Genomic DNA, 27,768 nt, shown 5'->3' on the forward strand with positions numbered 1-27,768 from the left:
GTGCAAAGATCTCGACCGACGGCTAAATGGCTGCTTCTGATGACGCAATTTTCTATTCTTGAATCTGACCAATCCACTGATAATAGTTTTGAGTCTGACCAAGCTGAACTATTTAATGAACATGATGCTGAACATGAAAGTGATGATGTTCATGAAGAGTGCATAAATTTGAGGGCTGAAAGGACGTCATATCAGAGGAGGAAAATAAGAGAAAGAATACCAAATGACCCTGGAGAAATTCTTGTTGGTGAAGTTGGTCCAAATCTGGGCTTTGATGAAACTGCTACTCCTAATACAACCTTGAAAGGTAAGGTTGTTGGAGATGAGCCAATGTATGTCAGTTCTGATGCATATAGTATTGAATCAGATACAGATGATGAGTCAGGGTCAAGGAGGGCTAAGAGAAGGATAATTTTTGACAAAACTGTTGAAAAAGTGATTTGGGAGTTGGGCATGGTTTTTGAGGATGTGAACGAGTTTAGGGATGTTATTACAAAATATGTACTTCAAAGGAGTGTGCAGTTAGAGAAATTTGTCAATGAGCCCAAAAAAGTTAGGGTGAGGTGTAGGAATGGCTGCCCATGGTTGCTGTATGCAAGTCTTGACAAGAAGACTAATGATTTCATGATCAAAACCTACAATTCTAAACATAGGTGTATCAAGACTACCAGAAATTACATGTGCAGTGCTAAGTACTTGTCCAAGCATTACAAGAATAGAATTACTCAACAGCCAAACATTAGGATTTTCAAGTTTCAGCAGTTGATTAGGGAAGAACTTAACATACATATTGGAAAAATCACTGCCAGGATAGCTAGAGCTAAAGTAATCCAAGAAATCATAGGTGATCATGTGTTAGGGTTTGAAAGAATATTTGACTATAGGGATGAAATGTTGAGGACTAATCCTAAGAGTACTTGTGTTGTTAAGGTTGATGACTCTGGTGAAAGTGGTAGGTTGGTGTTTGAAAGTTTTTATATTTGCTTAGATGCTTTGAAGAAATGTTTTTTAGGTGGCTGTAGAAAATGTATTGGTTTAGATGGTTGTTTCTTAAAGGGAATAACCAAAGGACAACTACTGGCTGCTATTGCTAAAGATGCTAATAATCAGATGTTGCCTATTGCTTGGGCTATATTGAAATATGAGAATAACAGCACGTGGACATGTTTTTTGAAATTATTGATAGCTGATTTGGGATTAGGAGATGGCAGCAACTATACAGTGATATCAGACATGTAAAAGGTATGACAAATGACTTTTATTTTTCTTCATTTAGTTTCTGTCCATTCATATATAACTGTTTCTCAAAATTTGTAAGGGCTTTAATCAGCTATGAAAGAATTGTTACCACTAGTGGAGTGCAAGATGTGTGCAAGACACATCCTAGCCAATTGGGCAAAAGAATGGAGAGGTCTTCAAAGAAGGAGCCAATTCTATTATACTAAGGTTTTTTTTTCTATATGTACTAAGGTCTGTTTCTATTATGAAGTTCTGTTTCTTTTTGAAATTATTGGTGCACATGTTTAATGTCCAAAATGTGCAATCTATGTTGGTACACATGTTTAATGTCCAAAATGTGCAGTTTATGGTAATGGTAATGTGGTCAAGCATTTGAACGAAATTAATGGTGGTCACTAAATGTTGTCAAGCTTTTGAACGGATTTAAAAGTGGTCAACAAGAGCTAAGGTAGTTGGGGAGTAACTAGTGGGTAATTTAATGCAAAACACATTATAAATATAGGCTTTCACTCACAACTCACACTCACAAATCATATAGGTCTTCCAATCTACCTCTCACTCACACACTAATGGTATCATATACCATTCTAGGCAGCCTCTAACATGAGCCTTAATTCGAAAAGGGTAGCATATTTTGAGAAAAAATTGACCAAATCATACGTCGAAAATGATGATTTCGTAAGTGTTCATCTAATTTATTTTTTATTTTCAATTGTTATTTTAGTTTTAGTAATAACATGTTTTTTGGCAGATCCTTCCAAGTAACATTCTGGAATTTCTCCCAGACACTGACAATGAAGCTGTTGTAATTTTTGAAAGAGGTGCGTATAACATGAAATACAAAGTTGGTGCACATACGCGCCTGTATCAAGGATGGAAAGAATTTATAGATGCTAACAGATTGAGGACAAGGGATGTATTGTGTTTCAAGGCCTGTGACGCTGCTAACGACCGGATAGCCTTCCTTATTAATAAAAAGCAGGAGATCATAGAGATAGCTTAGATTAGGTCTCCGTGTTTTCAATTTAAGTAAGGTTTATGTTGGTGCACATGTAACACCTTTGCTTTCTAAATAAAAGGGATTTCATTCATAACTTCCAACTTACATTAAACACAAAATAAAAGAAAACTACAAAGGACTTCCTAACATACATTAACCACAACACAAAAGAAAAGGGAAAAGCACTTCCTAACTAACATTAACCACAACACAAAAGATATTTTTCCAAGCACTTCCTATTTTTTTTTCCAAGCACTTCCTACCTTACATTAAGCACAAAACTAAAGCATTCAACTTTAAACATACAAGAACCACTATGGCAATTGGTCATGACAAGTCTTTGCATATCCTCGCATTAACTAATTGATCCAACTAGCAAAACAAAACAAGATACAAAATGTGAAATCATATTAAAGCTAAAGTTGTTGATTCCCTTCTTTTTCACTTTTATCTCTTTTGAATTTTCAATTTCGGGCAGATTGACACTTGGTTGTTCCTCCATCTCCTTCATTTTCTTATCACTTGAGGCAGATTGTTCTTCCATCTCAATCTCCTTTAACATCTCGGCAATTTCGGAACTTCCATATCCTTCTCCCATCTCCTTAATTTTCTTCTCCTTTGAAGCTAATTCTTCGTGCATCTCCTTCATTTTGTTCACCAACTTTGGAATAATGTACTTTGATCTTTCATCAACTTTGGAAAGATCCCTCCATCGAAAAAATTTACACTTCTTCGAACTATAGTAGGGGCAAGACCAATATCTTCTTCCAGGATTGTTGTCAGACTAGGAAGTCTTCAATGGGAGCAAGAGACCATGACTGCATCGCACCTCGGCATTCAACATTGGATCTTAATTGTCCATACAAAGCTTATTCAAATCCAATCTTGTTTCTTCCATAGCTAACCCTAATTTTTAAATAGAAATTTGGGGAAAGAAATTGTAAGAATCCAATCTTACCTCTTCAAACATAAAGAGAAGAAATTTACCCCAAAATTTGGGGAAGAACTCAATGTGGAAGAAGAGAACAAGTTCTAGCCGTTGTGGGGATTTAAGATTGGATTTGGGGAACTAAAAGACGTTATTTGGATGTCCATGTGGCAAATATAGACTGGTCCATTTAGTTTCTAGCTTATCTTACGCGCTGAAGGAGAGTAGGCTCACTTGCTTGTCCAGGCCACCATATAAAAGCGGAAATAATACACAAAAAATAAGTCCAGGGGGTTCATAGGACTCCCGCAAAGTTTAGGTGTGTGTTATGGCAACTTTGGTCATAGTTTGAGTGTGTTTTGAACCCTTTTCCCTATTTTTTTCCCTCAAAATAACCCTCCAACTAGTTAAATAGCTCAAAATACCCTTCCTACTAACGAAACTGTTGCTCTAAAACAAGAAATAATGAGTCATTTTATCCCTGAATCATTTTTACTATCTTATATTATTAAAATTACAAATTTGGTACATTTAAGCAGGCTTACTTGTACATAAAGTGTAACAAAATTATAGTAACTGTATATATAAGTTAAACTCTTTTTTAAATAGAAAAGCATACTTATTTTTTGAGAGTTAAAAGTGTTTGGCTAAGTTTTTTGAATAAGTAATAAGCAAGCTTTTACATGTTTTTTGCCCCAACAAGTTGGCACCTAAAAGTGTTTTTTTGGAAGATTGTCAAACACTAATTGTTTACGTATGTTGGATTATCCCTTTTATTTGCATTATTCTTTTGTTTGAATAATATAAAGAATAAAGAATTTTGTAAACTCATTACTTTATCGTCTCATGTGAAAGACAAAAATTCTTTATTGATTATGAAGAGTTTTTTTCATCTTTCTATTGAATGTTTTTTATTGGGCTTAGTAAAATGGATTAGAGTGGTCTCAACTCCCGGCACATGAAAAGTCGGCTTTAAGATAAAACTGGTTGATTCAACCCTCCTTGCACGTAAGATATACGTGAGACCTAAACGGCCTCCAAACTAATTGTGGAACCTTGGAGGTAGCGACCGACCAAAACAATTTGCAGCTCGACCAGTGATGTGTCATGACTTATTTTTTGTTACATAATTTCTTATTATTTTTGTTTTATTTGGAATAAATGTTGTAGTATTTTTCTTTTCAAATATTGTATATTGACTATAATGTTTATCAAATGAATTGATCAGACACAAATAGCAGTACGAAGTACTTTTATATAAATTATTTTGATAAAAAATTTCCTGCATAAGTAAATGTTAGAAAGTTTAACCAAACAAATATTTAAAATCATAAAAGATTTTTTTCTTAATACTTTTATTTAAAAGTAGTATTAGATGGCATATCAATTTATTGACATATAACAGTTATGTCTCTCAGAAGTGTTATCTTTAATACTTAATAAACTTATATATAATTACGCAATTCCAAAGTAATAGAGTATGAATTAAGATTTTTTTCCCCCGGTAATTCAAGATTTCATTTCCAACTTAGTTTGGTGTTTCTCTGGAGGCAGTGCCCCCAGTAACTCCAATAATTATTTGTGGGTCATTTATAACACCATCTGAAGTAGGTATCTGGGAATGTCTATTACTAGCTATTACATTTGAGCTAATTGAGTTGCAAAAAGATCTAGCATATGTAGTTCCTTCCATGTCTGCCCAAAAACTTGCTGTCGCATACATGGGTGGAACTACCGACACCTTCTTCTCACCAAAATCTTCTTCCTTGCTCCTTTCCTAGCCAAAGCATCAGCAATTGAGTTCTGCTCCCTGTAGCCATGTCCTACTGCCAGGTTCCCCATCATCTCTAGTTCAAGAATCAAAGGAATATAAGTATCATGCCCCTGTTCTAGGCAAACACAACTTACTAGTCTCCATTTTCAAAATATTTTGCCCATCTCCATAAGATATACACGCACGCACCACCATTTTTCCCAACAGCTAATCTTTTTACATTATTACTATTGCCACATAGTACTCCTTCCGGATCAAAAAAAAAGTTCACTTAGCAAATTAAGAAAGATTAAATCTTGTTTTTTCATATTTGCCCCTATTAAGTGTTATATGATCACATCCCAACTCCTATTTAAATAGGAGTAGTTTAGTCAAATTAACTATTTTTGTCTAAGAGTTAGTATTTTCTTAAGGGGTGTATAAATGACTAAGTGAACTCTTTTTTCGATCCGGAGGGAGTACTAAACAAGTGTTATACTTTGAACTAAACACTCTTAGTGCGACTCAGTTCCCAATATTTTCCGATAGCAAATAACTGTAAAAAGATTCTGCTCCATAAATTAATTTCCAGTTATTACTTGACTTCAGTTAATTAGAAAAATCCGTGTGCAAATACCAAAATTATTCTCATAATCAGTGCTAGTATTGCTTAGCCAAGTAATTCAAAGGGTATTTTTGTGTGTGTAGTTTAGCTTATAATAGAGTAGCATACTAGTAGTTTATATATTTATTAGGTTATCAATTAGTAGTATTTATCACAATAATTACTTAAAATCATCTTAAAAGTAATTTGATTACAAATATTTTTTACAGTATTTTGCTATATAAAATTTAAACTCAAGTAAAGTTAGGTGTCTAAAATTTGTTTGGCAGTACCTTAAGGTCCCAATAGACGCGAAAGTATTCCTAATGTTTCTGCCACGTGTCAGAGTGTGGCAGTAGTGGAGCCCACAGTAAATTGCTGCAAATTTTTTGCATACCTTCCTTCTTCCTCACGAGACATTTGTGTTTCTATCTCTCTCAACAAATTCTCCTTATTTTTGCTTCTCAAATATATTTTTTCCTTTTTTTTTTCTCCCTTCTAATTGGGCAACTAGATAAAACAAAACTAAATTTGAAACATCTATTGTTAAGTTTCTTAAGAGTTAAGAATTTATTTTTAAAAAAGAGTTAGGTATATTTCCAAGATTAGATTTTTAATATATCTGAAACTTAATTACTCTATTTGATGGTCATTCACAATCTTTCAGATCCGAATATCACTCTATTTGTAGGTTCGGACTAATCCATTTTGAAAATTTTGTTTTTTTTGGTTCTTTTTTTAATTTCTTTGCTTTTCTTGTTGCATTTGCTGTGTGATTTGAATTGAAATCATTTGCCTTTTGTAAAAAAAAAAAAAAAAAAAAAAAAAAAAAAATCACTGCAGAAAGTTTGGAATAGCAATCCCCCAAAATTGGAGTTTCTTGCCTCGAGAATTCTCTATACAGTGTTTGGTTTGTTATTCTATTTTAAATTACATTAATTTCACTTACATTCTTGATTTTCTTACAATGTGGGTTGGTGTTAGGTGAAGTTCCTTATAATCTTGGATCTTGGGTTGTTGGGATTCTTGATTTAGATTGTTGGTGGGAATTTTCTTGACCCCATTTGGATTTACTTACTAGTCTTTCTTTGAGGTGTGTGGATATTGGGGTTCCGATCCATTTTTTTGGTTAATTTTTAATCAAGAAGAGTAGATAAATTGTTGTAATGATTGGGATTTGAGGTTGGGGTTAACTATACTGGGGTTACTGGTGATTTGAGAGAAATGCTGGTGGGAAAACAGCTAAATGCCAGAGACATTGAGTGAAAATGGATTGGATTTTGTGCTAAAAATAGGATCTTGTTTAGAAAGAGGGAGCTTTAGATTTGGATACAATGGGTTGTGTTTGCTCAAAGGGGGTTTCTACTAAAAGGCGTGGTAGTAATCGAACTAAGGAGAAAGAAAAAAAGAAATCGTCATCTAAAAGACTTATTGCATCTGCCAAAGAGGAGGATGATTTGGTGGAGGTTGATAATGTTGGGAATGATGCGACTACGAGGCTTATATCAACAGACCCAATTGAGAAAAGTGCAGGTTCCACCCCACCTGCTTGGGATGAGGGAGAGAAGAAGTCTATAGTTCTTGAGAAACCTGAAGTGCCAAAGGTGCAAAGACCGGCAGCAACAAAAGCAACTGAGGTTGGAGGACAACCTCAGATAAATAGAATATTCAATGTTAGGAATGGAGTTGACGGTGCACAAGTTGTTGCTGGATGGCCGTCATGGCTGACAAACGTGGCAGGTGAAGCTATCAAAGGCTGGGTTCCTCGGAAGGCAGATTCATTTGAGAAGTTGGATAAGGTGAATTTGAAGCTACTATGTGCACTTGTTGCTAAAAATTAGTGTAAAGTTAATGAATTTTCAGTTACTGATACTCATTAATGCACCTGCGTTTCTATCCTGCATTTTTTTCCATTCCATTTGATTGTTATCTATGAAAATAACAATGCAGATTGGCCAAGGTACATACAGCAGTGTGTACCGAGCCCGAGACGTGGAAACTGGAAAGGTTGTTGCATTGAAGAAAGTACGATTTATTAACATGGATCCAGAAAGTGTTCGTTTTATGGCTAGGGAAATTCTTATACTCCGGAGACTAGATCATCCAAATGTGATGAAGCTTGAAGGTCTTGTGACCTCTCAGGTCTCAGGCAATCTGTATCTTGTCTTTGAATACATGGAACATGACCTTGCAGGTCTTGCAGCATCACCAGCTGTCAAATTTACTGAATCTCAGGTGTGTTCTTTTGTTTCCAGTCTGAGTCGCTTAGATATCTTATCAACAGGAGGCAATGGTTGATGTTATGCACGTTCACACACAATATATATATATATATATATATAGACACACACACACACACACACACAACAACCACAACAACAACAGCAGCAGCATACCCAGTATAATCCCACAAGGTGGGGTCTGGGGAGGGTAGAGTGTACGCATACCTTACCCCTACCTTGGGAGGTAGGGAGGTTGTTTCCGATAGAATATATATATATATATATATAAACGTTACTTGCTATTAGATAGAATTACATGAAATTATAACAATGGACAGTAATAGAGACGTGCCAACTTAAGGATATTAGACCTGATCAATAATCTATTGTGCTAGAGTTCTACCTCAGTTAAAACCGTTTCCAACTCCATTGTCCATTTTTGTTCAAGGAAGTATGGTTCAGTTTTCTGGCAAATGTGTTGTATGATCGATGCTTCAAATTTGGAGAGAGGCAGCTAGATATTTGTCTCGGGAGTAACTCGAAGGATCAATTAGGCGCGGCATTCGTCCTGGTAATAAAGATGCTAAGTTAAGACCTGATGGAATAATGAAAAGTCTTCACTTTCTTTCTTGTCACCTTTTCATTTTTCCATGTCTCAGATGAAAATTTATTTAGGGAAGAATAGGGGAAAACACATCTTTTCTTGTAAAGTTGAAAAATTGCATGTTTCAAGTACTTGGTCGTGTGCCTGATTTATATTATAAACCCTCCATATAAAGACTCCATGGTTTAAGCACAGCGAGAAGCTATTTAAACTATGTAAAATGATGAATCTTGGTATTCGGAGGGCATGTTAGATGGCTATAACTTTGGGTCTATAGACTAAAGCAGATAGGCCTGAGAGAAGTGGCTTGACGTTGCTCCTCCTCTTTTGTCATTTGAGGAATAAATGGGAAATGGGTTGGGGAGAAGAATCTTGGAGAATAGAATGTTGCTTACCAAAATTGTCTTAGTTTGCCTGATCTTTCTTGTATATATTTTTTATGGTTATGCGTGTTGGTTGCAAATGTGCTGCCCGCTTTGGTTTCTAAAAATATTTCCTGTAATCTTGCAGATTAAATGTTACATACAACAGCTTTTTCGTGGACTTGAACACTGCCATAGTCGTGGTGTCTTGCACCGTGACATTAAGGGTTCGAATCTTCTGATAGACAATAATGGGAACCTCAAGATTGGCGATTTTGGGCTGGCAACTCTTTACCAAAAGAATCAAAGGCAGCCTCTAACAAGCCGTGTAGTTACATTGTGGTATCGTCCTCCCGAGCTTTTGCTTGGTGCTACAGACTATGGAGCGGCTGTAGATTTATGGAGTTCTGGTTGCATCGTTGCTGAATTATTTGCAGGGAAGCCTATAATGCCAGGAAGAACTGAGGTATGGCTAAAGTACTGTTTTTGTTTTGTGTATTTGGTTAAAAATAGGAATCGGCTGATATAACTTCTCGTGTTAATAACTGACTAAGAACCTATGCACATTTTAGGGCAAAGAAAGTTCATACTGAACCTCCAATCTACCTTATCTCTTTGTAAAGTGATACCTTTGAAGAACATCAACCTAGTATTTTCTACCCACATCGGGAATATGTTTTTAATGTGTGTCCTTGGTTGTTAAGTTTCTAAAGGAGCTAAAGTGGTCTGCAATATCGCTGAATCTAGTAATCAATATTGAGTCACAAAAGTTGCCACATGTTACCATAGTGTTGATAAACAATAAAGATTTTTCTTTAATTTTCCTCTTTTGTTCCAGCTACTCGAGTGCATCATACAATTGTTAGTGTAGAAGCAACTTCATTTAGATGAATTTTGTTTTCGCCTTTGAGCACCTTAGGAACTTAGGATGGTAATAGTGATGGACCTCCCAGGGTACTCTCCCTAGTCCTTTCCCAACAAATAGTTATCACCTTTTGCTATCAAAGTCTCTTATTTCAAAGCAATATGAATCATATTACGCTTGCAAGCTATTCATAGAAAATGCACCTGTCACACTTTTTCAAAGAAAGAAATGCATTAGTCACTTCTGCTAGTAACTTCTGCATTTTGACACTGCCTTATACACGATCCACATTCAACCAAACAAAAAGGTTCATTTCTCTCTATTATATCTTATCATGCATGTATTGTCATTGTATACCTATCCGATGTGCATTTATAATGTGTACCAGAAAAGGAGGTGAGGGTGGGCTTGGGATTGGACAGGTTTCCTGGCCTGCTCCCTTGTGGGTCAGGAAATGTCCATTCAATGATGACTCATTGGATAATCTATTATGCAGGTGGAACAGCTTCATAAGATCTTTAAACTTTGTGGCTCACCATCCGAAGAATATTGGAAGAAATCAAAATTGCCACATGCGACGATCTTTAAACCTCAACAGCCATATAAGCGCTGCCTTGCCAACACATTCAAGGACTTCCCTCCATCAGCTTTAGTACTTTTAGATTCCCTCCTGGCTTTTGAACCTGAGTATCGGGGTTCTGCTACTTTGGCACTTCAAAGTGAGGTAAACCTTAGTTTTTAGATGGTGAATAACTTGTTTTATCTTTTCAGAGTTTTTTTACTTCCACAAATCAGGAAGTCAATTCATTCAGACGTTTCTTGCCATATTAGCAATCTTTTTCCCTTTCTGGGAACTCAAGATCTCATCTTTGTTGTATCGCTTCTATGCATATGCTAGTAAAATGTTGTATGATGTAGTTTTGGATACGAATCATGTGGTTATATATATCTGAAAATTAAGCACGGTGAAGAAGTTTCTATTGGTTGGTGCTTTGATTTGCTGCTTATGGTGTTTCACCCTCTTTATTTCTTTATACTGTTTACATAATTATACTATTTGGGTTCTCTTTTCCAGTTCTTCACAACGAAGCCTCTTCCTTGTGATCCATCATCTTTACCCAAGTACCCTCCAAGCAAGGAATTTGACGCTAAGATGAGAGATGAGGAAGCAAGAAGGTACTCATTTTCTATTTTTTCCTGTTCTTAATACTTACAGATTAATTTACACACAATTTCGTTTAATTACTTATGCTTTATTTAATCTGATCTTGTCCTTAAGGATGTTTTGTTGATTATTATCTACCGCTTATGTAAATCTTGTATGCTGGAATTTTCCCATTCAATCAATAAATACTTCATCTAGAGAAAAAGTAGGTTGTCTTGTTGCATCTTCAGTGTATTAAGGATTTGGCATCTCTTAGATATTATAAAACACGGTCTAGTAACTTTTCTTTGCCCAAGCAAAGGCTTCCAGCTTGCTTTTTGCAGTCGTGTTTCCGCAGGCGTTCAGCATTCCAGCCTAGTTTTGACCTTCATTAACCAAATCAAAGAGCTTTAAATAGCTCAGTTTGACTCTGTGACTTTTAACTTGTTTTCATCAACCAATATCCTGTTCTGGCTGGTCAAATAGCTTCATTTCAAGACATTCTCTTGAACTGAAAACCATATTTTGTTCTCATTGAACTGAAGACTGTTTGCCTACATCTTCATTTAATTGAGCAATATTCGGTTTCCAGGCAAAGAGGTGGTGGTACCAAAGGACCTGGCATTGAATCTAACAGAAAGCCGGCAAAACAGTCAAAAGCGGTACCTGCGCCTGATGCTAATGCTGAGTTACCAGCATCCATACAGGTTGTTTTCCTTTACATACCAAAATAACACATTTTAGCTTTTCTTTATCTACACTATGCATGTATGTTTACCTTTAAGCTGAGTGTAAGATTTGCACATAACCTGGATTTCTGTGGCATGTAGAAGTGGAAACAGCAGTCAAATCAAGCAAGCGTTAGTGAGAAGTACAATCGTGAAGAAGATGGCGGATCTGGTTTCCGTTTTGATCCCAGCAGAGGATCTTTATATAATGGCCATTTATCACAAGTCAGTGATTCTGGAAATTCCATAAACACAGATACAAATGGACATGGCCCTCTTATGAGTTCTCAACGAGCATTTGATTCTTCAAAATTTGGAGAATTAAGTAGTGCACATAAGTCCTTCAGACCTCACGGTGCAGCAGCTCATTTGTCCAGGTTCTCCAATTCAGTTGCATCTCACGGTAGTTCAAGATTCGATATAAGCAGGGAGATGAGTACCCATTCACAGTGGCCTGAAGAGCTCACGACTGGAAAGTACAACCAGCTTAATGATTCCGACTCTTCCTACTCTCTTTTGGGGAAAGACTCTTCCAATAAGAAGGACAAGCATGCAACAGGGAAGGATCCTGCAGCGGTAAGGAACTTTAAATTTGCTTTACGTCTTGGCTATTTTAGCCCACTGTTAGTAGTGGATTAAGGAAGAAGAAAAACACAGGGCAGCCCGGTGCACTAAGCTCCCGCTATGCGCGGGGTCCGAGGAAGGGCTGGACCACAAGGGTCTATTGTACGCAGCCTTACCTTGCATTTCTGCAATGAAAGAAAAATATACTCACGGAAAGGAGCTCCCATTTTCCGCTTTTCCTGGAGAAAGAAAAGGAGAGAGACAGAGGGGCATGTTGTACTGGGGAGGGGGGGTTTAAAGAGTTCTGTCCAGGTAGAATGCCTTTTTTTTTTTCAATAATATTTTTGTTTGCTGTAGGGTTATATTCCAAAGAAGAACCGAATCCACTACTCTGGACCTTTGATGCCACCCGGTGGAAACATAGACGAAATGCTTAAAGAGCATGAGAAACAAATTCAGCAGGCTATCCGCAGAGCCCGTCTTGACAAAAATAAGAAAAAGGAACAGAACGACAATGGGCAAACAGAATCGCTCTTACACTATACGAGCAATGGTCGGTGACTTGTAGATTAGGAAGAAGATGCAACTTTTTGATGAACTTCAGAACTCTGGTCAATAGAAACTCTCAGCAGCAAGATAAAAGCTTTACTCACATGGAACTCCCGAGTCTTTTTTGCCTATACTGGAAGTGATACTTTGCAGAATGCATAGTGTACAATTCCAGATTCATATCTTGACCTCCTCTTGTAACGGCCCTTAGAATGAAACGAAGAGAGCAATTCTTTTGATGTTTATTATTGGGGTAATTCTTTTGGTGGTGTATGTCTTGGGAAGTATTCTTGTAAGTTGTACAGTTATACATTCGTCAGTTCTTCATGTAAAGGATAACCTTTTTTCAAATTTGTAGGAATTTTACAACCTCAAGCCAGAATCTGGCGTCGGAATACATACATCAACATGATGGTAGGATTTAAAATAATAGTATCAAATCATCAAATTTTCTGTTTTATATATTCTTCTCTTCTTGCATCATATGGCCTCTATTTCTGCATCATGGATGTAGACTCTTTTTTTTTTTTTTTTTTTTTTTTTTTTTTCGCTTAAACGTTGATTGTAGTCACTGTGTCTATGAATTTTCTTTTATCATGGATATGGACTGTTCTTTTTTCTTTCTTTTTTGCTTAAATGTTGATTGTAGTCAGCGTGTCTATGATTTTTTATTTTTTATTTAATAATCATTAGAAGTGTAATACTGCAATCAATGGATGTGCTTCAACGCCAAAGTAGTAGGGATCGGTGATATGAATCTAGTGCTGCACGAGTTCTAGTCCCCCTTGGTTTTTGAGAGAGAAAAACAAGGGCGTGAATCTCAAAATTCTCCCGACAAGAAAATATGTAGTAGATTAACATATCAAATTCTGAACAATTTAAGTTCCCTACTCCAACTTTGAGTTAATCTTCAACTGCTATACAAATTACTCCTGGAGATGTACTCCAAATGTCTCGTGCAGACATAGAGTCGGATTCCACTGATGAAACATCAGCAAATTGCAATTAGTTTGTAATTATTGGTTGGTGAAAGGATGCCATCATCATAGTTCTTCCATAAAGCTCTTGTGCTTCTTTCTTGCACCATAACAAATTGACTTTCCTCTTAATATCAACAAACTCCATCACAATCAAGTAGATCTCTCTCTACCAAACCTCTTAATATCTACCAGCAACTACATTGCTTCATCCAAAATTTTCCTATCTTCATCAAAATCTTCAATATATATCTCTTTACCTCGTAGATTTAAACAAAACTTGTATAACTCCCAAGTATGAGATCTAAAACACATACTTCACTTAGCCTAAAGCTTCTTCTCATATCAGTTTTCATAGCTTTCTTACTTCTCTTTGTGTTGAGATCAAGATTAACATCTTCTAATGAAATATCAAGATTACCAGCAAGTACTTGTTCATCACCGAAATGTAACAAAATCCCATCATCAGTAGCCAAATCCCTCATCCACTACTCAACCTCAGCCATTACACCTCAACAAACACTCAAAGAAATATCAGTATCATCCAAGATTCTAGACAAGAAATCACCTTGCAACTTCCTTGTATTTGGTCTTGGCCATGATAGCCTAATGTGGCACACACTCAACTATGGAGGGCGAACGATCTTCCTCGAAGAAGATGAGGCATGGATACAGCAAATCAAGAAGAGATTTCCCGTGTTAGAGTCCTATCATGTTACATATGATAGTAAAGTTAACCAAGCAAATGTTTTAATAGAAGCAGGGAAAGGACCAGAGTGTACAACTATAGCTGATCCTAGATATTCAATGTGTCAACTTGCCTTAAAAGGGCTGCCTAGTGAAATTTATGATACAAAATGGGATTTGATTATGGTGGATGCACCAACAGGGTACTATGATGATGCACCAGGGAGAATGACAGCCATTTATACTGCAGGGATGATGGCAAGGAACAAAGAAGAAGGAGAGACACATGTGTTTGTGCATGATGTGAATAGGGATATTGAGGACAAGTTTTCTAGGGAATTTTTGTGTGAAGGATATATGAAGAAACAAGTTGGGAGGCTAAGGCATTTTACAATTCCTAGTCATAAGAGCAACTTGGATATGCCATTTTGCCCCTAGATTTTCTTGAACCATTTTTTTTTTTTTGGTTTATTCTATGTCTCTATATTTTTTTTTTCATGTTTTGAGGGTGGGTGAATGGGAAGATCCTCATGATGGATCAATCATGAGGATATTGTTTTTTGAGAGAGGAGAGTAAATCAGTACTATTACCAATAAATTGGGAATGTTATGTTATGACTTTGATGTCTGATATAAGCATATGAAATTAGGGCTACTTTTTTAATGTATTAGGTTTGGGTCTTGGTACGAGATGAGTCATTTTTTATGAAAATATGTTTTTAAACATGTTTAATTTATGTTTGGTTTGTTAGTTGAATTTTTTTTTTAAAAGATAAATATTAATAATCATATTAGAATTGGGTAATGCTCTCATGAATATTTAGTATTAGAGATTTGAAATAATGTCTAGGGTTGGAGCAACAAATGACAGTAAAACTTAATTATTGTAAGAGAAAATGTTTTTTTTATGTCCATGAAGTAGAAAAGTAATTCCTTCCCCACCACGACCCCCCCCCCCCCCGCCCATTTTTTTTTTTTAAATTATTACATAGCGGGTAGGTAGGGGAAGGGGAATGGGAGAGGGGATTAAAATCTATTAGATCCCTGAATTTTTTTCATTTTGATTCGAACCTCACCAATAAGGTGAAAAATGTTTTTATCATATAAACATTTGTCTTTACCTTCATTTGTCAATTAAGTATTCGTATCTAACTCCACTTTGGTGTTGTTACCTCCGGTCAAAGTTTTTTTTTTTTTGAGTCAAAGGAGTGCTATCAAATCAAGAAAGAATTAACACCCAACTAATCTATTATATTGGGGATGGATCCTTCACTTGACATAATTTTCCCCTTTTGATTTGGGTTAACCACCAAAAAATAATTTTCTCGCATTTTTTTATCTTTCTAAAAAAAAATGACTTTTTATCATATCAAACATTTGTCTTTACCCCATTTGTCAATTAGTTATTCGTATCTAACTCCTTTGGTTGTTATATATATAATGACTACAAAATGGCTTTAACTCCGATCAAAAATGTCAAATTTCAATTAATTACCTACTTTTTTTTTTTTTTTGAGTCAAAAGGAGTGTTTACTTATCAAATCAAGAAAGAATTAACCTTATTTTTTCAGATTTGCCCCTATTAAGTGCTATGTGATCAAATCCCAATATATATTTAATTAGGGACGGTTAGTCAAGTTACCTTTTTTTGTTCGGGAGTTAGTATTTATATCTTACAGGGGTGTGACTATATGTACGATAAGATATATAATAAAATAAATGGACACTTTTTTTGATCCAAAGAGAGTATTACTTTTGCTGAAGACTCTCATGTCAGCTATATGTGTTAAGCAAAGGATTTACTTCAACTATCCTGAATTTGGGATATCTTCACTAAGAAAAAATGACATTATGAACTTTCAAGATTATTTTCAAAATTTAGTTCTTTGACATTTCAACTTTGTTGAATTGTATATTTTTCAAGAGAGTTTCTCTTTATCAATCATACATACTTTTCTCCATGTTCAAAAACCAGGGAAAATGAGGATGGGATATAGAGCCCATTTGGATTGGCTTATAAGTTGCTGAAATATCATTTCAATGAAATCGGATAAGCTCTTTTTAAGTGTTTGGGTATATTATAGGCTAAAAAACCATTTTGTCGTTAAAATAAGTCCAAAAAAAAAAAATGAACTCAAATTATGGATCGTTTGAGAGTTTTGGGACAATCATTATTCTATTAATACATAAGTCTTATGACAATTTGTAAAGAAAAAAAAAAAAAAAAAAAAAAAAAGTTGGGCTACCCCAATTTTTTTATTTTTTTTGACTTATAAGCCATTTTCAGATTATAAGCTGTTTTTTTTAAGCCCATCCAAACAGGCTCATATATATTTCACTATTTGTTTGATTAGAAATTATATATATATAAGGGACTACAAAAGGGCTTTTGTAATCCTCACAAAACTTTCCCAAAAATGTCAAATTTTTCAATTAATTACCTCTAGGTCCTGATCTTATTGTTTGAAGTCAAATTTATTTTTTGTTCTTATGGTTTACTTTTTAAAAGCTATCGAACATTTTGCCTTATTTTTACCTATTTTTAGCTCAAAATCGAAGGCACGCGACGTCGCACTTTTTCTCTTTATGAGCTTCGCTAATCCTCTAGATTCGCGTTTTCCAGGTCTTGTTAGTCAAAATGATGGAAAAACTTCCTTAAAAGATTTTTTGATTTCACCAAAGCTCGAACTCAGACCCCGAGGCCCCGACTTGGAAAGATATTTCAATTATACATAACTTGGGAACAACCCCGTTATCCGCCGCACTTATTTTCCGTTTGGAGGAGCTACTTTCTTCGATTGATCTTATCTATTAACCTAAAAAAAAAAATTCATTTCTTCGCTAGATATTCTTGCTTCGTTGCTTAGATATGATCTTATCTATTAACTTCTCTTCGTTGCTCTTTGTTTTCTTCTTTTTCATTTGTTGCTTATTATAGATTTTTCATGTAAGCATTTCTTTTACTTTATATTTGTATTATGAAATTTGAGAATTTCTGAAAATTCTTTTACTCATATGTAGGCATTTCTTTTACTTTATATTTATACTTTAATAAGCTCATATGTATTTACCAAGATTAGTACAAAAATGATTTTCAGATAGTTTTAAAAATTATTAAATGATGCCACATAATATTGAAAATGAAGACGATATTATCAGTCAAGATCGGGTTATCTTTAAAATCTCTTGTTTGGTTAACTAAAATTAATCTTTTAAACACAAAATGAGTTTGAAGTAGGGCGGAATTAGAGTGTCAGCTACCGATTTGATCGGATTCGATAGCACTTTGGTTCAAATTCTGTATTTGTCTTGAAAATTCATTAAATATGTATAAATTATTAATTTAGAACTAAATAACTTAAAATATTAGGATTCGAAACTCATATATTTCAAATTATGGCTCCGCATTTAATTCGAAGTAAATAATTTCATCAAAATGAAAGTTAAGATATTAAAGAAGTGAAATGAAAGTTTTGCTTTTATATATTAAAAATATACTTATTTGAAGTTTAATCATTTTTTTGGCCAAACGAAAAAGATTTTACTCAACCAAGTATAAAGTTAAGTACATGCTATTCCAGGGGACTATAGGAATAGCTCTCTCAGTGCATCCCGCAACACCTTCTGTGTAGTCTGGAACCAATGCTAAGCTATATCTAATTGCAGCATCAATGTTATTTGAAGTTTAATTATTACCAACATAAATTATATTTCTTAAATTAAAATATTATTTTTTATATCTGGAGTTAAGCCCGGGCCTCGCGAAACTAGTAGTGTAAATAAAGAAAAAGAAATGAGATTTTCTTTTCTGGGGCCTATCCAGTATAATTAGATGTAAAGAAAAGTATGTGGTACGAATATTACTTTCTTCGTCACTTTCCCTTTGATTTTGATGCAAATAAAGGGAATGCCAATACTTTCTTTTTGTCTCTTTCGTTTTCTTTTCCTTAATATTCTTGTTTTCTTTTAAGAAAAAGTAATGCATATTTTTAACTTTCCAAGAACTTGGCCAAATTATACTATATATGTAGCAAGAGAAATCCAGTTGAACGTTTGTAAAGTTGGAATATTATAGATACATTTCCAATCCAAATCCATGCAAAATTTGAATCATATGGATATATGCGCTTAACTCTGTGTATTTAAGTTAGTCTCTGAAGCTTTGATTCAAATTATAAGAGCGGAACACAAAATATATTAGTTCGATGGATATTATGAATAATAATTTTGCATGAATCAAATTTTGGTATCTATCTAAGTAGTGCATGGAGGAACAGATCCATTACTCACCACATTTTAAACCGTGCAATAATTGACTAAAAATTTCTTGATTTATTATATAAGAAAAAAATTGCGGTTACTTTTGCAAAAAATGTTAATGAAGCTTAATAAAACCTTTAATCCAGTTTTCTTTTTTTCTTTCAAAGAACAACATAAGTCAGCTGGATAAATTTCTTTTTACAATTTAATCGTTGTGAATTAGGAAAGGGATTGAATTTTGTTGGCCCGAGGAATGATATTCCCTAATGAAGCTTAGAGTACAAGACAATTTTCTCTTTTAAGTGACTATTTTAAATAATGTTGAGGAGGCACCAAATCTAAAGTATATATAGTTGACCTATCAAATCATTTCTTGAAGTAAAATTGAATTAAATTATTTTTGCAACAAAATGGACGTGCAGTAGTCATGGCCACCCTATCCACTGACAATTTAGTAGAAAAACATTTCTCATCACATGGAAGGCCAAACAAAGGTATGTCATTTTGGATTTGGTTTGATACTTTTTTCTTTTGGGAAACATTAAATTTGGAAAAACTTTTAGAAAACGTTTAGGAAAATTGTTGTTACCTTTTGAGAAATATTTTTGAATATTTGCGGTAGTTCTTGTAAAAGATCTACATTTAACTTCTTTTTTGGTTTTCAAAAAGTATTTTTATTTTGAATTTTGCTAAACAATGCATCTTAAAAAAAAAAGAAACACAATTGTTATTATAATTTTTTCAAATCCTTTTCAATCCAAAGTTGATAGTCACTATTTGCTTATGAAAACTAAAAGTAAAATAAATAGCTCAAACTTTATATACCTTGTATAAATTCATGACAAGTTTGATTAGTAAAAGCAATTAAGCAATACTTCACCCAAATTGATTTTTTTTTTTTTTTTTTTGTGGATAATTGGTAGGATCTCAGGAGTTGTTTTAATTTATTGTTTTTTCATTTAAATAATTGATATCAAGCATTTATTAACCTTGCTAATTCTTATTTACGCTTAATAGACTCACTATAGGAAAACATAATAGGAGCAGATCTGAATTCAACAACGATATAACCCGTGTAATCGCACAAGTGGGATATAGCGAAGTCGAGGATGTTAATTGAATTTGTAAAATTAAGGCTTAGATTATTAGATTTTAAAAAAAGAAAAGAATGGAGAAGTGGTTTAAGGGAATGAATTGACAGGTGTGTAAGCAATTTATTTATTTATTTATTTATTTTAATAAAAATGTGGGTAAGCATTTTCCTCAATCTTATTTTAAACTTTTTTGCTTTTCAATTTTCTCTTGTTTTCTTTTTTGTCAACATTATATTATTACTTTACTATTATATATAAGAGACTACAAAAGGGCTTTTATAGTCCTCACAAAACTTTCCCAAAAAATATTAAACTTTTCAATTAATTACTTTTAGGTCTTGATTTTATTTTTTAAAGTCAAATTTATTTATTTTTCTTATGGTTTGTCGAACATTCTGCCTTATTTACCCATTTTCTATCGGTATCAGATACTCATTGGAGGCCGTCTAATCCGGATTATGTAGCATAGGTCCCTATCGGGGGAGCGCTTTTTTTTTCATACCTGGCTCGACCCCAAAACCCCAGTTAAGAGAGCAATACCCATCCATTTGCACTTTATTTTCCTTGTTGCTTTCTTCTATTGATCTTATCTATTAACCTAAAAAATAGTCATTTCTTCGCTAGATATTCTTGCTTCTTGTTGCTCTTTGTTTCGTTTTCATTTGTTGTTTATTATAGATTTTTACATGTAAACATTTCTTTTACTTTATATTTATACTTTAATGGGCTCATATGTGTTTTACCAAGATTAGTACAAAAATGATTTTTAGATAGTTTTAAAAAATTATTAAATGATGCCATATAATGTTAAAATAAAGACAATATTATCGATTAAGATCGGGTTATCTTTAAAATCTCTTATTTGGTTAACTAAAATTAATCTTTTAAACACAAAATGAGTTTGAAGTAGGGCAGAATTAGAGTGCCAGCTACCGATTTGATCGGATTTGGTAGCACTTTGGTCCAAATTCTGTATTTGTCTTAAAAGTTCATTGAATATGTACAAATTATTAATTTAGAACTAAATAACTTTAAAAATTAGGATTCGAAACTCATATATTTCAAATTATGGCTCCGCATTAATTTGAAGTAAATAATTGCATCAAAATGAAAGTTAAGATATTAAAGGAGTGAAATGAAAGTTTTACTTTTATATATTGAAAATATACTTATTCGAAGTTTAATTATTACCAACATAAATTATATTTTCTTAATTAAAATATTACTTTTTATATCTGGAATTGGACCCGGACTTAACACGGGCCTGGTGAAACTAGTATATTATATTATTATATATAAGAGAGGATGAGGGCTTTTTGTAGTCCTCACAGGGTTATTTTTGTCGTTCGGTAGAGTTTAGTATAGGATTTCAACATTTTTATGCTTACTCTTGGCTGCAATAGTTGTCTTTGCCTTGCATTTTCCCACTTTTTGCCCTCGTTAATTTCTTAAGACCACCCCACTTGGACCTTCATAATTGGTGTGTCGTTTGACTTTTTGTGATCTCTTGTTGATCTTTATTATTAGGTTATTATTATTTGTCCGTTGTGGTAAAGTTTTAGAAATTTTGCAGCCAATCTTCTTTTCCAATTGGAGAGACATTTGAACGTGTCTCATTATATCTACTTACATTTGTCCTAGATTCAATTTTATGTATAGTTTCGAAAATCTTTTCCTTTATGTACTTGAATTAATATTTATTATTATCCTTATAAAATTATTGAGTAATCCCTTTAAATATTACATATGACAAATCTGTTAGTTTTTATGATGAGCTTGCTATTAGTAATGACTTTAAGATGGCTAATTAGAGTAGTGAATGTAGTTTTGTGTTGTTTGCTAATTTCAACTTAAAATTGATGTTTGTATTTATTTTTTCTTCTCGAGATGTTTAGAGAATGAATGAACAAAATTGGTTATGAGCTTCAGAATTAGTTGAGAGATAATTTTAATAGACGTTAAAATTGTTATGGTTTGCTCCTGCATTTCCTACATCATTTGAATTCTATCTTGATTGTGTTTTACTTCAAAAAGATTTTCTTGGTGCAAACGATTTTTTTTGTGAAAAAAGACTCTTCCATGTCTATCCTTTTCTTGGAGGAGAAGTTTTAGACTTCTATAAATAAAAAATCATTGCTTTTCATACAACAACATAAGAGCCTCTTTTTGTTACTGAGATGAAAAAAAAAAAAAAACATAAGAGCGTCCACAATGTAGTCGATTAAATAGTGGGGGGGGGATTATTTTCAATATTTTTTATGCTTTTATATTCGTTTCTGATCAACTTATCAAATCATATTAGAATAATATGCCTCTTATAGCATGTTTTTCTTTGTTAGTTGACTTATCGTATATCAAGGTTTGCAATTATCAGCTTTTGTATGACGCCCTTATTTTTCGATCCCAACAAAAGTACCTAAAGCAATAAAGGAAAATAAAGAAGAAGAAATGTAAACAAAATGATTAGTTTCGTCAGTAGACTCTTACTAGTAGGGTATCGTTTCAATTATGTTAACATTTCTCCATTACCAAAATATCTGCACCTATGGGAACATGTCTACCGTCGAACCATTTCAATAGTACGGGTGCTGCCGTGCCACGAGGCACGATCATGGAAGTAACGAAAAAGAAAAAGTTATGTAATTTGACTATCTGTTCTATCCATTAAGTTTCTACATTAATTTGGTTTTTTTTCTTTTTTTTTCCACCAATAATTTGGTTAGTTAAACTGACTTAATTAAGAAAAAATGAATGAAAATAGTTCTAAAAAACTTTTAGTGAAATAAACAGAAATTTTTATATCCTACATTTGTATTTGTTTGAAAACAAAAAAATTATTGGATAAGAAAAATGTTATTATTAAATTTAATGCCACAAAGAATGGACGAAAAGATATCCGGATTTTTATAGCACGGGCCGAATATCAATAGTGATATTAATAAAACCAAAAAACATTTAACCCCAAAGAGTCGACATAAAGACATAGAAAACACACAGACAGAAAGCCTCTCACTTCTCAAAAGCCAAAAAAAAACCTTTTTTTCTCCATACCCAAAAAAAGAGAAGAAAGAAGCAAACATGAGCAACGAATAGTACGAGATTCTTCAATATTCATGTAATTATTATCCATTATTTTCATGCTTATTACTAATTTCGTTGTTGTTGTTGTTGTTGTTGCAGCGATTACTTGTTCAAACTGTTGTTAATCGGCGATTCTTCTGTCGGCAAATCGTGTCTTTTACTCAGATTCGCTGTATGTTTACCTAATTTACTTTGATCTTCTCTTTTTATAGTTTATTTTGTATTTATGAATGGAGTGTTTTGTGGTGTTTAATTTTCTTTGTTAGGGTATGTAATGCGTGTGCTTATTTTTTCAAGGATAATGATTTATTTAAAAGGATAATGATTTATTGCTTTGTGGATATGATTATCTGGTATTTATGTTGTTTTAGTCATTTATCAGAAAGAGAAGAATGATTTATTGCTTTATGGATATGATTATCCGGTATTTATGTTGACTAATTATTATTATCTGTTAGTTATGTTGTTTTGATCATTTATCGAAGAGAAAACATGATGTTGTTTTGGTTGATTATGTTTTAGGATGATTCGTATGTTGACAGTTACATTAGCACCATCGGGGTTGATTTCGTAAGAATCTCCATCTCTCTCATTGTTTGTGTCACTTATTAGTCTGCAGTTTTTATTTTATTTTATTTTTTTTAAATGATTGGGATTATTATTTTGTAGAAAATTAGGACGGTGGAGCAGGATGGAAAGACAATCAAGCTGCAAATTGTAAGTATAGCTGACTGTTGTGTGTTAGTTCACGTGAATGTCTAAGTTAAGCTTATAATATTGAGCTTATGTTGAGGCTGCTCAGTTGTTTTACGAGCCATTTTAACGATGCAATTTATCATTTGAATTTGATAGTAACTTTCAGAGTCGTGTTGGCTTGCGATCGCTTTAATCTACCGTAGTCCCTCTGTTCTCTACTGAAATACTATATGGGATTAATGGGAATCATTCTTTTTTATTTTCTTAAGCAAAATGATAAAGCCGAATCATTCTACTGATTCAAAAAAAAAAAAAAAAAAAAAAAATAAAGCTGAATTGTTCATATATTTGTTTTTCTCTTTATAAGTTATTTTGAACCCTTTGGCTTCAGAATAGTTTGCCATGTGCTAGAGTTAGACTTATTAGATCTGTATCTGTTTTGATAAGAAAGTAATTATTTGATTCTCTTCTTGTTAACAAGTACGCGTACAAGTTTTTTTTCCCCTCTATTTTGAATCAAGATTTAGAGAAGACAAGAGTAAAGAAAGGGTGATCAAATTAAATTAAATGACGCAAAGGTGGGGAAAAGGGTATTCTGGTGGAGGAAAACGGAACTGATTGATTAGCCTTTTTCTTTTGCCTTTTTTGGGTTGCATTGTTTGATATGGTAATCGGCTGCTACATAGTGTTTGTAATGTTCTTTTGTAGCTTATTACATGGATGGCAGAGATATAGTGGATGCTATTCAATAAGATGAGTTGTATTATTTTGCTGTTCTTTGATGCAGTATTTTCTCTTTGGTGGTTAGTATGTTGGTGAATTTCAGAGTGGCGCGATAAACTCTGCAGTTACCATTATTTGATTGATTGGTACTGTGTGCTAACAAAATATTGAATTTTAGGAAGAGAATTGATGTTTTGACTAGCACAATCATCTACCCGTTATCCACTCTACCCTCTTATCAGTGATATCAGTGTTGGGAAGCTGGCATTTGCTCAAAAGCATAATTACTAAATTGATCAACTACGTCTTTGATGCTTACTCTATCCTGATTTACATATTATAATGCCACACCCGCTTCTTTTTTTGCAGTGGGATACTGCTGGCCAGGAGCGGTTCCGGACTATAACAAGCAGTTACTATCGGGGTGCACATGGGATTATTGTGAGATATTACACACATTGACTAGAACTTCCTCTGGCCATAAAAATCAGAAATAGTTTAAATTTGAATTTCATGACCTCCCTCGCATCTCAGTTTGGCTGCTGATTTTTGATAATTACGTTTTACTTATGATACTTTTTCTTGCATCCTAATGTCTCAGATTTTGATTCTTTTGAAAATACAAACTATATATTCATATTTTCTCTAATTATATCTTTATAAGGTTAGGACATTCTGTCAATCACCCACTCTATGATCCTTTTTATGTCAATTTTGAACCACAGCTGGTTAATCTAGTTTTACTGAAGGTAACTGGTAGGTTCCTGTTTGGTCCATAGGTGTAACTATCTGATATTTACTCTTATTTCCTAGTTAATATTGACATTGATATTACTCCCGCCATCCATATTATGTCACGGAGTTTGACCTTGACTTTAACAACTGTGAGAAGATTAACACATCAGAAAATCAAATATTACTTGCAAATGTTTGTCCCTCTGAACCTGTTGTATACCTTTCTTTACTTTTTGGTTCTGCTTTATCCTGACAATCTTTTAATAGCCCATTCTCTCACCTTCTACTTGTTATCGCCACGTGTAAGTCTTTCTGGTTAAAATAAATGCTCATGTGGCTTCCTTTGTTCTTGAAGTGTTCTTATTTGTGGCTATATATGGTAGATTGTTTATGATGTAACTGAAATGGAGAGCTTCAACAACGTCAAGCAATGGCTGAATGAAATTGACAGATATGCAAATGAGAATGTTTGCAAGCTTCTGGTGGGAAACAAATGTGATTTGGTAGAAAACAAGGTCGTGGACACACAGACAGGAAAGGTATTTTATGTTGCCACTTTATCAGATAAAATCTTGTCGCATTTGCATTTGTACTGCTCAGGTATTTTAGTTTAGTGGTACCATCAGACCATTGACCTTGGCTTGCTGAGAAAAGGTTAAAATCATCTCATTTTTAATGTTTTTTGTTTTGATGGGTAAAGTGATTTAAGCAAGTTATTCTAACAATTCTCTCATGTTCTTTCATTTAATTCCTCCCGTGAACTCAAGCAATGTGCCACAAACGTGTTAATTCTTTGCTATACTCAGAGTAGGATTTTTGTTTTCGGGATAAACATTTAGACAGTGTCATTTTGGATCGGAAAAGGTGTCTACGTGCTTTGGTGTCTATATTCTCAATGAATATGTTGGACAAAACTTCGAAAAAAGATTATCAGATTGAAAAAGTAAAAATTTGGAAATTCACTTATGCTACTTTTTCTTTGTAGTATGCTTATGTTTGGAGTACTTTCTGCAACCGTTGTTTGTAATTTCTGTGTCCTCAGTGGAAAATTGAAGAGGAACATGCTTTAGCTGCTACAATTGGCTAGCTCATTATTAGCAGTCACTGAGACTTTGCATCAAACCATCTTTTGGACATGCTTGCGGACACCATGATCTGTTAGAAACATTGTATACCTGTGACACCAGTGAATAGTGATCAACTAGCAGTTAAGTCTAACCTCCATCCTTGTGGCTTACTTGTTTGCCTCATGAAACCTAATTGTCACTGGAGCTAGCTAGATCTTCAGCTTAGAACTCCCTAACTTCAGTCACTTTAGTTTAGCCACACTTTTGCTTGATCTGTGTACTCAACGTACCCAAGTGTATGAAATCTCTGGCTAGGTGCACAGAGTTGCTGTTTCTTTTGATATCCATGATTGGCACTTGTGCAGTAACACCAGTTGGGTGTAAATTATAGTTAACTTTAGGTTGGAGCAGAAGAGTGGGAGGGAGCACGATAACTTATCTTACATGTGCAAATAAACAACCTAGAAAGTTGTCATAACTCATAAGTTTGTCTTTGTGAACCTTGAGAGCAGGATTTCTGAAGGTGATGCGTGGTCTATAATCAGGCTGTTAAATGTCGCTGTATTAATTGGCAGTGTTTGGTTAGTCTCGTTTTGCTGGTAAAGATAAATCATTCTGAAAGTTTTCCATTTCTGTATGCTCTGGTTTCAATTAAATACCTCTGTCCTCTGATGATAAAAGATAACATGTGAAAATTGTTGTTAACATGCAGAAGTAGCTCTCTAGTAAATCTGTATTATTTTGGATGTTGGTAAACCTGTTGATAGTGCTTTGAGATATTGAACTTGGTGATGTAAAAATTTAGTTATTCCCTTTCTTTTGATTATTCTCCATTTCTTAGTTTTAGGGCAGTGACACAATGAAACATGTGATTCTGATAGTCTTCAAATTATTCTAACAAAGGTTGAACTTGACCACATGGATGATATTCTGAGTCATATGACTTAATTATCAGTTATGTCTTATGCGTTTGTAACATCACTTCAAATTTATGCAGGCTTTGGCAGATGAGCTAGGCATCCCTTTCCTTGAGACGAGTGCAAAAGACTCCATTAATGTGGAGCAGGCTTTCTTAACGATGGCTGGAGAGATCAAGAAGAAGTAAGTTGGCTAATATTTCTGTCCACGTTTTATTCCTGCAAAATGTGTAGTCCCACCATTTTCCCCAATAACTTCATTCTATTTCCGATTTGGGTAAAGATTTCAACATCTTTGTAGCTTACCAAGATATAATGCATTAGTGGGTATGAAATTGTCTATAAATATGGCGATGGTGTATGGTCAGGCTGCGGCTGCTATTGTTTCCTTGAACTAGTTATATATTGATGAATTTAACTGACGTGAACAATGTTGGTAATAAGTAAATGCTCTGTTCCACCCTTAACCACATCTCGTAGTAGTTTGTGGTTGGTCTTTAGTAGTTTCATTTTAAGAGCTGAACCAAAATTTTGTTTTGCAGAATGGGTAACCAACCAGCTGGAACCAATAAGACAGGTAGCACTGTTCAAATCAAGGGACAACCAATTGAGCAGAAGGGCAACTGTTGTGGCTAACTGCTGATGCTGTATCCCTCTGTTCCAATTGCAAAATGTCGAACAGATTGTAACTAAACATATGTTTACTAGAATGTCCTGTGAATCTTCCCGTTAGTTGAAGTATCTTTCTAACTTTGCTTCATGTCGTTATGTGAAAGTTGCCTGGCCTGAAACTATAAGTCGATTGCATAACAGTAAGAGGCAAATCTGATGAGTTTCACTTTTATGCACTGACAGTATATTAGGTATTTGACACTATCAGGTTAAGTTACTTATAATAGGTAACTTCCCGTTGCTAGTCTAAGATGATAACCTGAAAGTAGAGTAAATAACTTGCTGATACAAGTTAAA

The 27,768-nt window shown here is 34.0% G+C and overlaps 4 protein-coding genes across 4 annotated transcripts; all 4 read left to right on the forward strand.

Moving 5' to 3' along the window:
• The first annotated feature begins 1,798 nt into the window (after positions 1 to 1,798).
• On the forward strand, positions 1,799 to 2,421 carry LOC132062737 (uncharacterized). Its single transcript, XM_059455245.1, has 2 exons — positions 1,799 to 1,917; positions 1,991 to 2,421. Exons 1-2 carry the CDS (start codon positions 1,843 to 1,845, stop codon positions 2,240 to 2,242), a joined length of 327 nt encoding a protein of 108 aa, XP_059311228.1. The 5' UTR covers positions 1,799 to 1,842; the 3' UTR covers positions 2,243 to 2,421.
• A 3,531-nt stretch (positions 2,422 to 5,952) lies between these two features.
• On the forward strand, positions 5,953 to 13,045 carry LOC132064523 (probable serine/threonine-protein kinase At1g09600). The gene is made up of 8 exons (XM_059457527.1): positions 5,953 to 7,323; positions 7,475 to 7,759; positions 8,861 to 9,178; positions 10,074 to 10,301; positions 10,653 to 10,753; positions 11,314 to 11,428; positions 11,552 to 12,025; positions 12,371 to 13,045. Exons 1-8 carry the CDS (start codon positions 6,859 to 6,861, stop codon positions 12,572 to 12,574), a joined length of 2,190 nt encoding a protein of 729 aa, XP_059313510.1. The 5' UTR covers positions 5,953 to 6,858; the 3' UTR covers positions 12,575 to 13,045.
• Positions 13,046 to 13,782: 737 nt separating this feature from the next.
• Positions 13,783 to 14,916, forward strand: LOC132064525 (glucuronoxylan 4-O-methyltransferase 1). Its single transcript, XM_059457528.1, has one exon. It carries the CDS (start codon positions 13,837 to 13,839, stop codon positions 14,662 to 14,664), a length of 828 nt encoding a protein of 275 aa, XP_059313511.1. The 5' UTR covers positions 13,783 to 13,836; the 3' UTR covers positions 14,665 to 14,916.
• A 7,644-nt stretch (positions 14,917 to 22,560) lies between these two features.
• On the forward strand, positions 22,561 to 27,647 carry LOC132064526 (ras-related protein RABD1). Its single transcript, XM_059457529.1, has 8 exons — positions 22,561 to 22,672; positions 22,761 to 22,833; positions 23,184 to 23,231; positions 23,331 to 23,378; positions 24,450 to 24,521; positions 25,199 to 25,354; positions 26,880 to 26,983; positions 27,342 to 27,647. The coding sequence occupies exons 1-8, from the start codon at positions 22,659 to 22,661 to the stop codon at positions 27,433 to 27,435; spliced, it is 609 nt and encodes a 202-aa protein (XP_059313512.1). The 5' UTR covers positions 22,561 to 22,658; the 3' UTR covers positions 27,436 to 27,647.
• Positions 27,648 to 27,768: the final 121 nt, after the last annotated feature.

This window comes from Lycium ferocissimum, chromosome 7 (assembly GCF_029784015.1).
Source record: "Lycium ferocissimum isolate CSIRO_LF1 chromosome 7, AGI_CSIRO_Lferr_CH_V1, whole genome shotgun sequence".
Classification (NCBI taxonomy): domain Eukaryota; kingdom Viridiplantae; phylum Streptophyta; class Magnoliopsida; order Solanales; family Solanaceae; genus Lycium; species Lycium ferocissimum.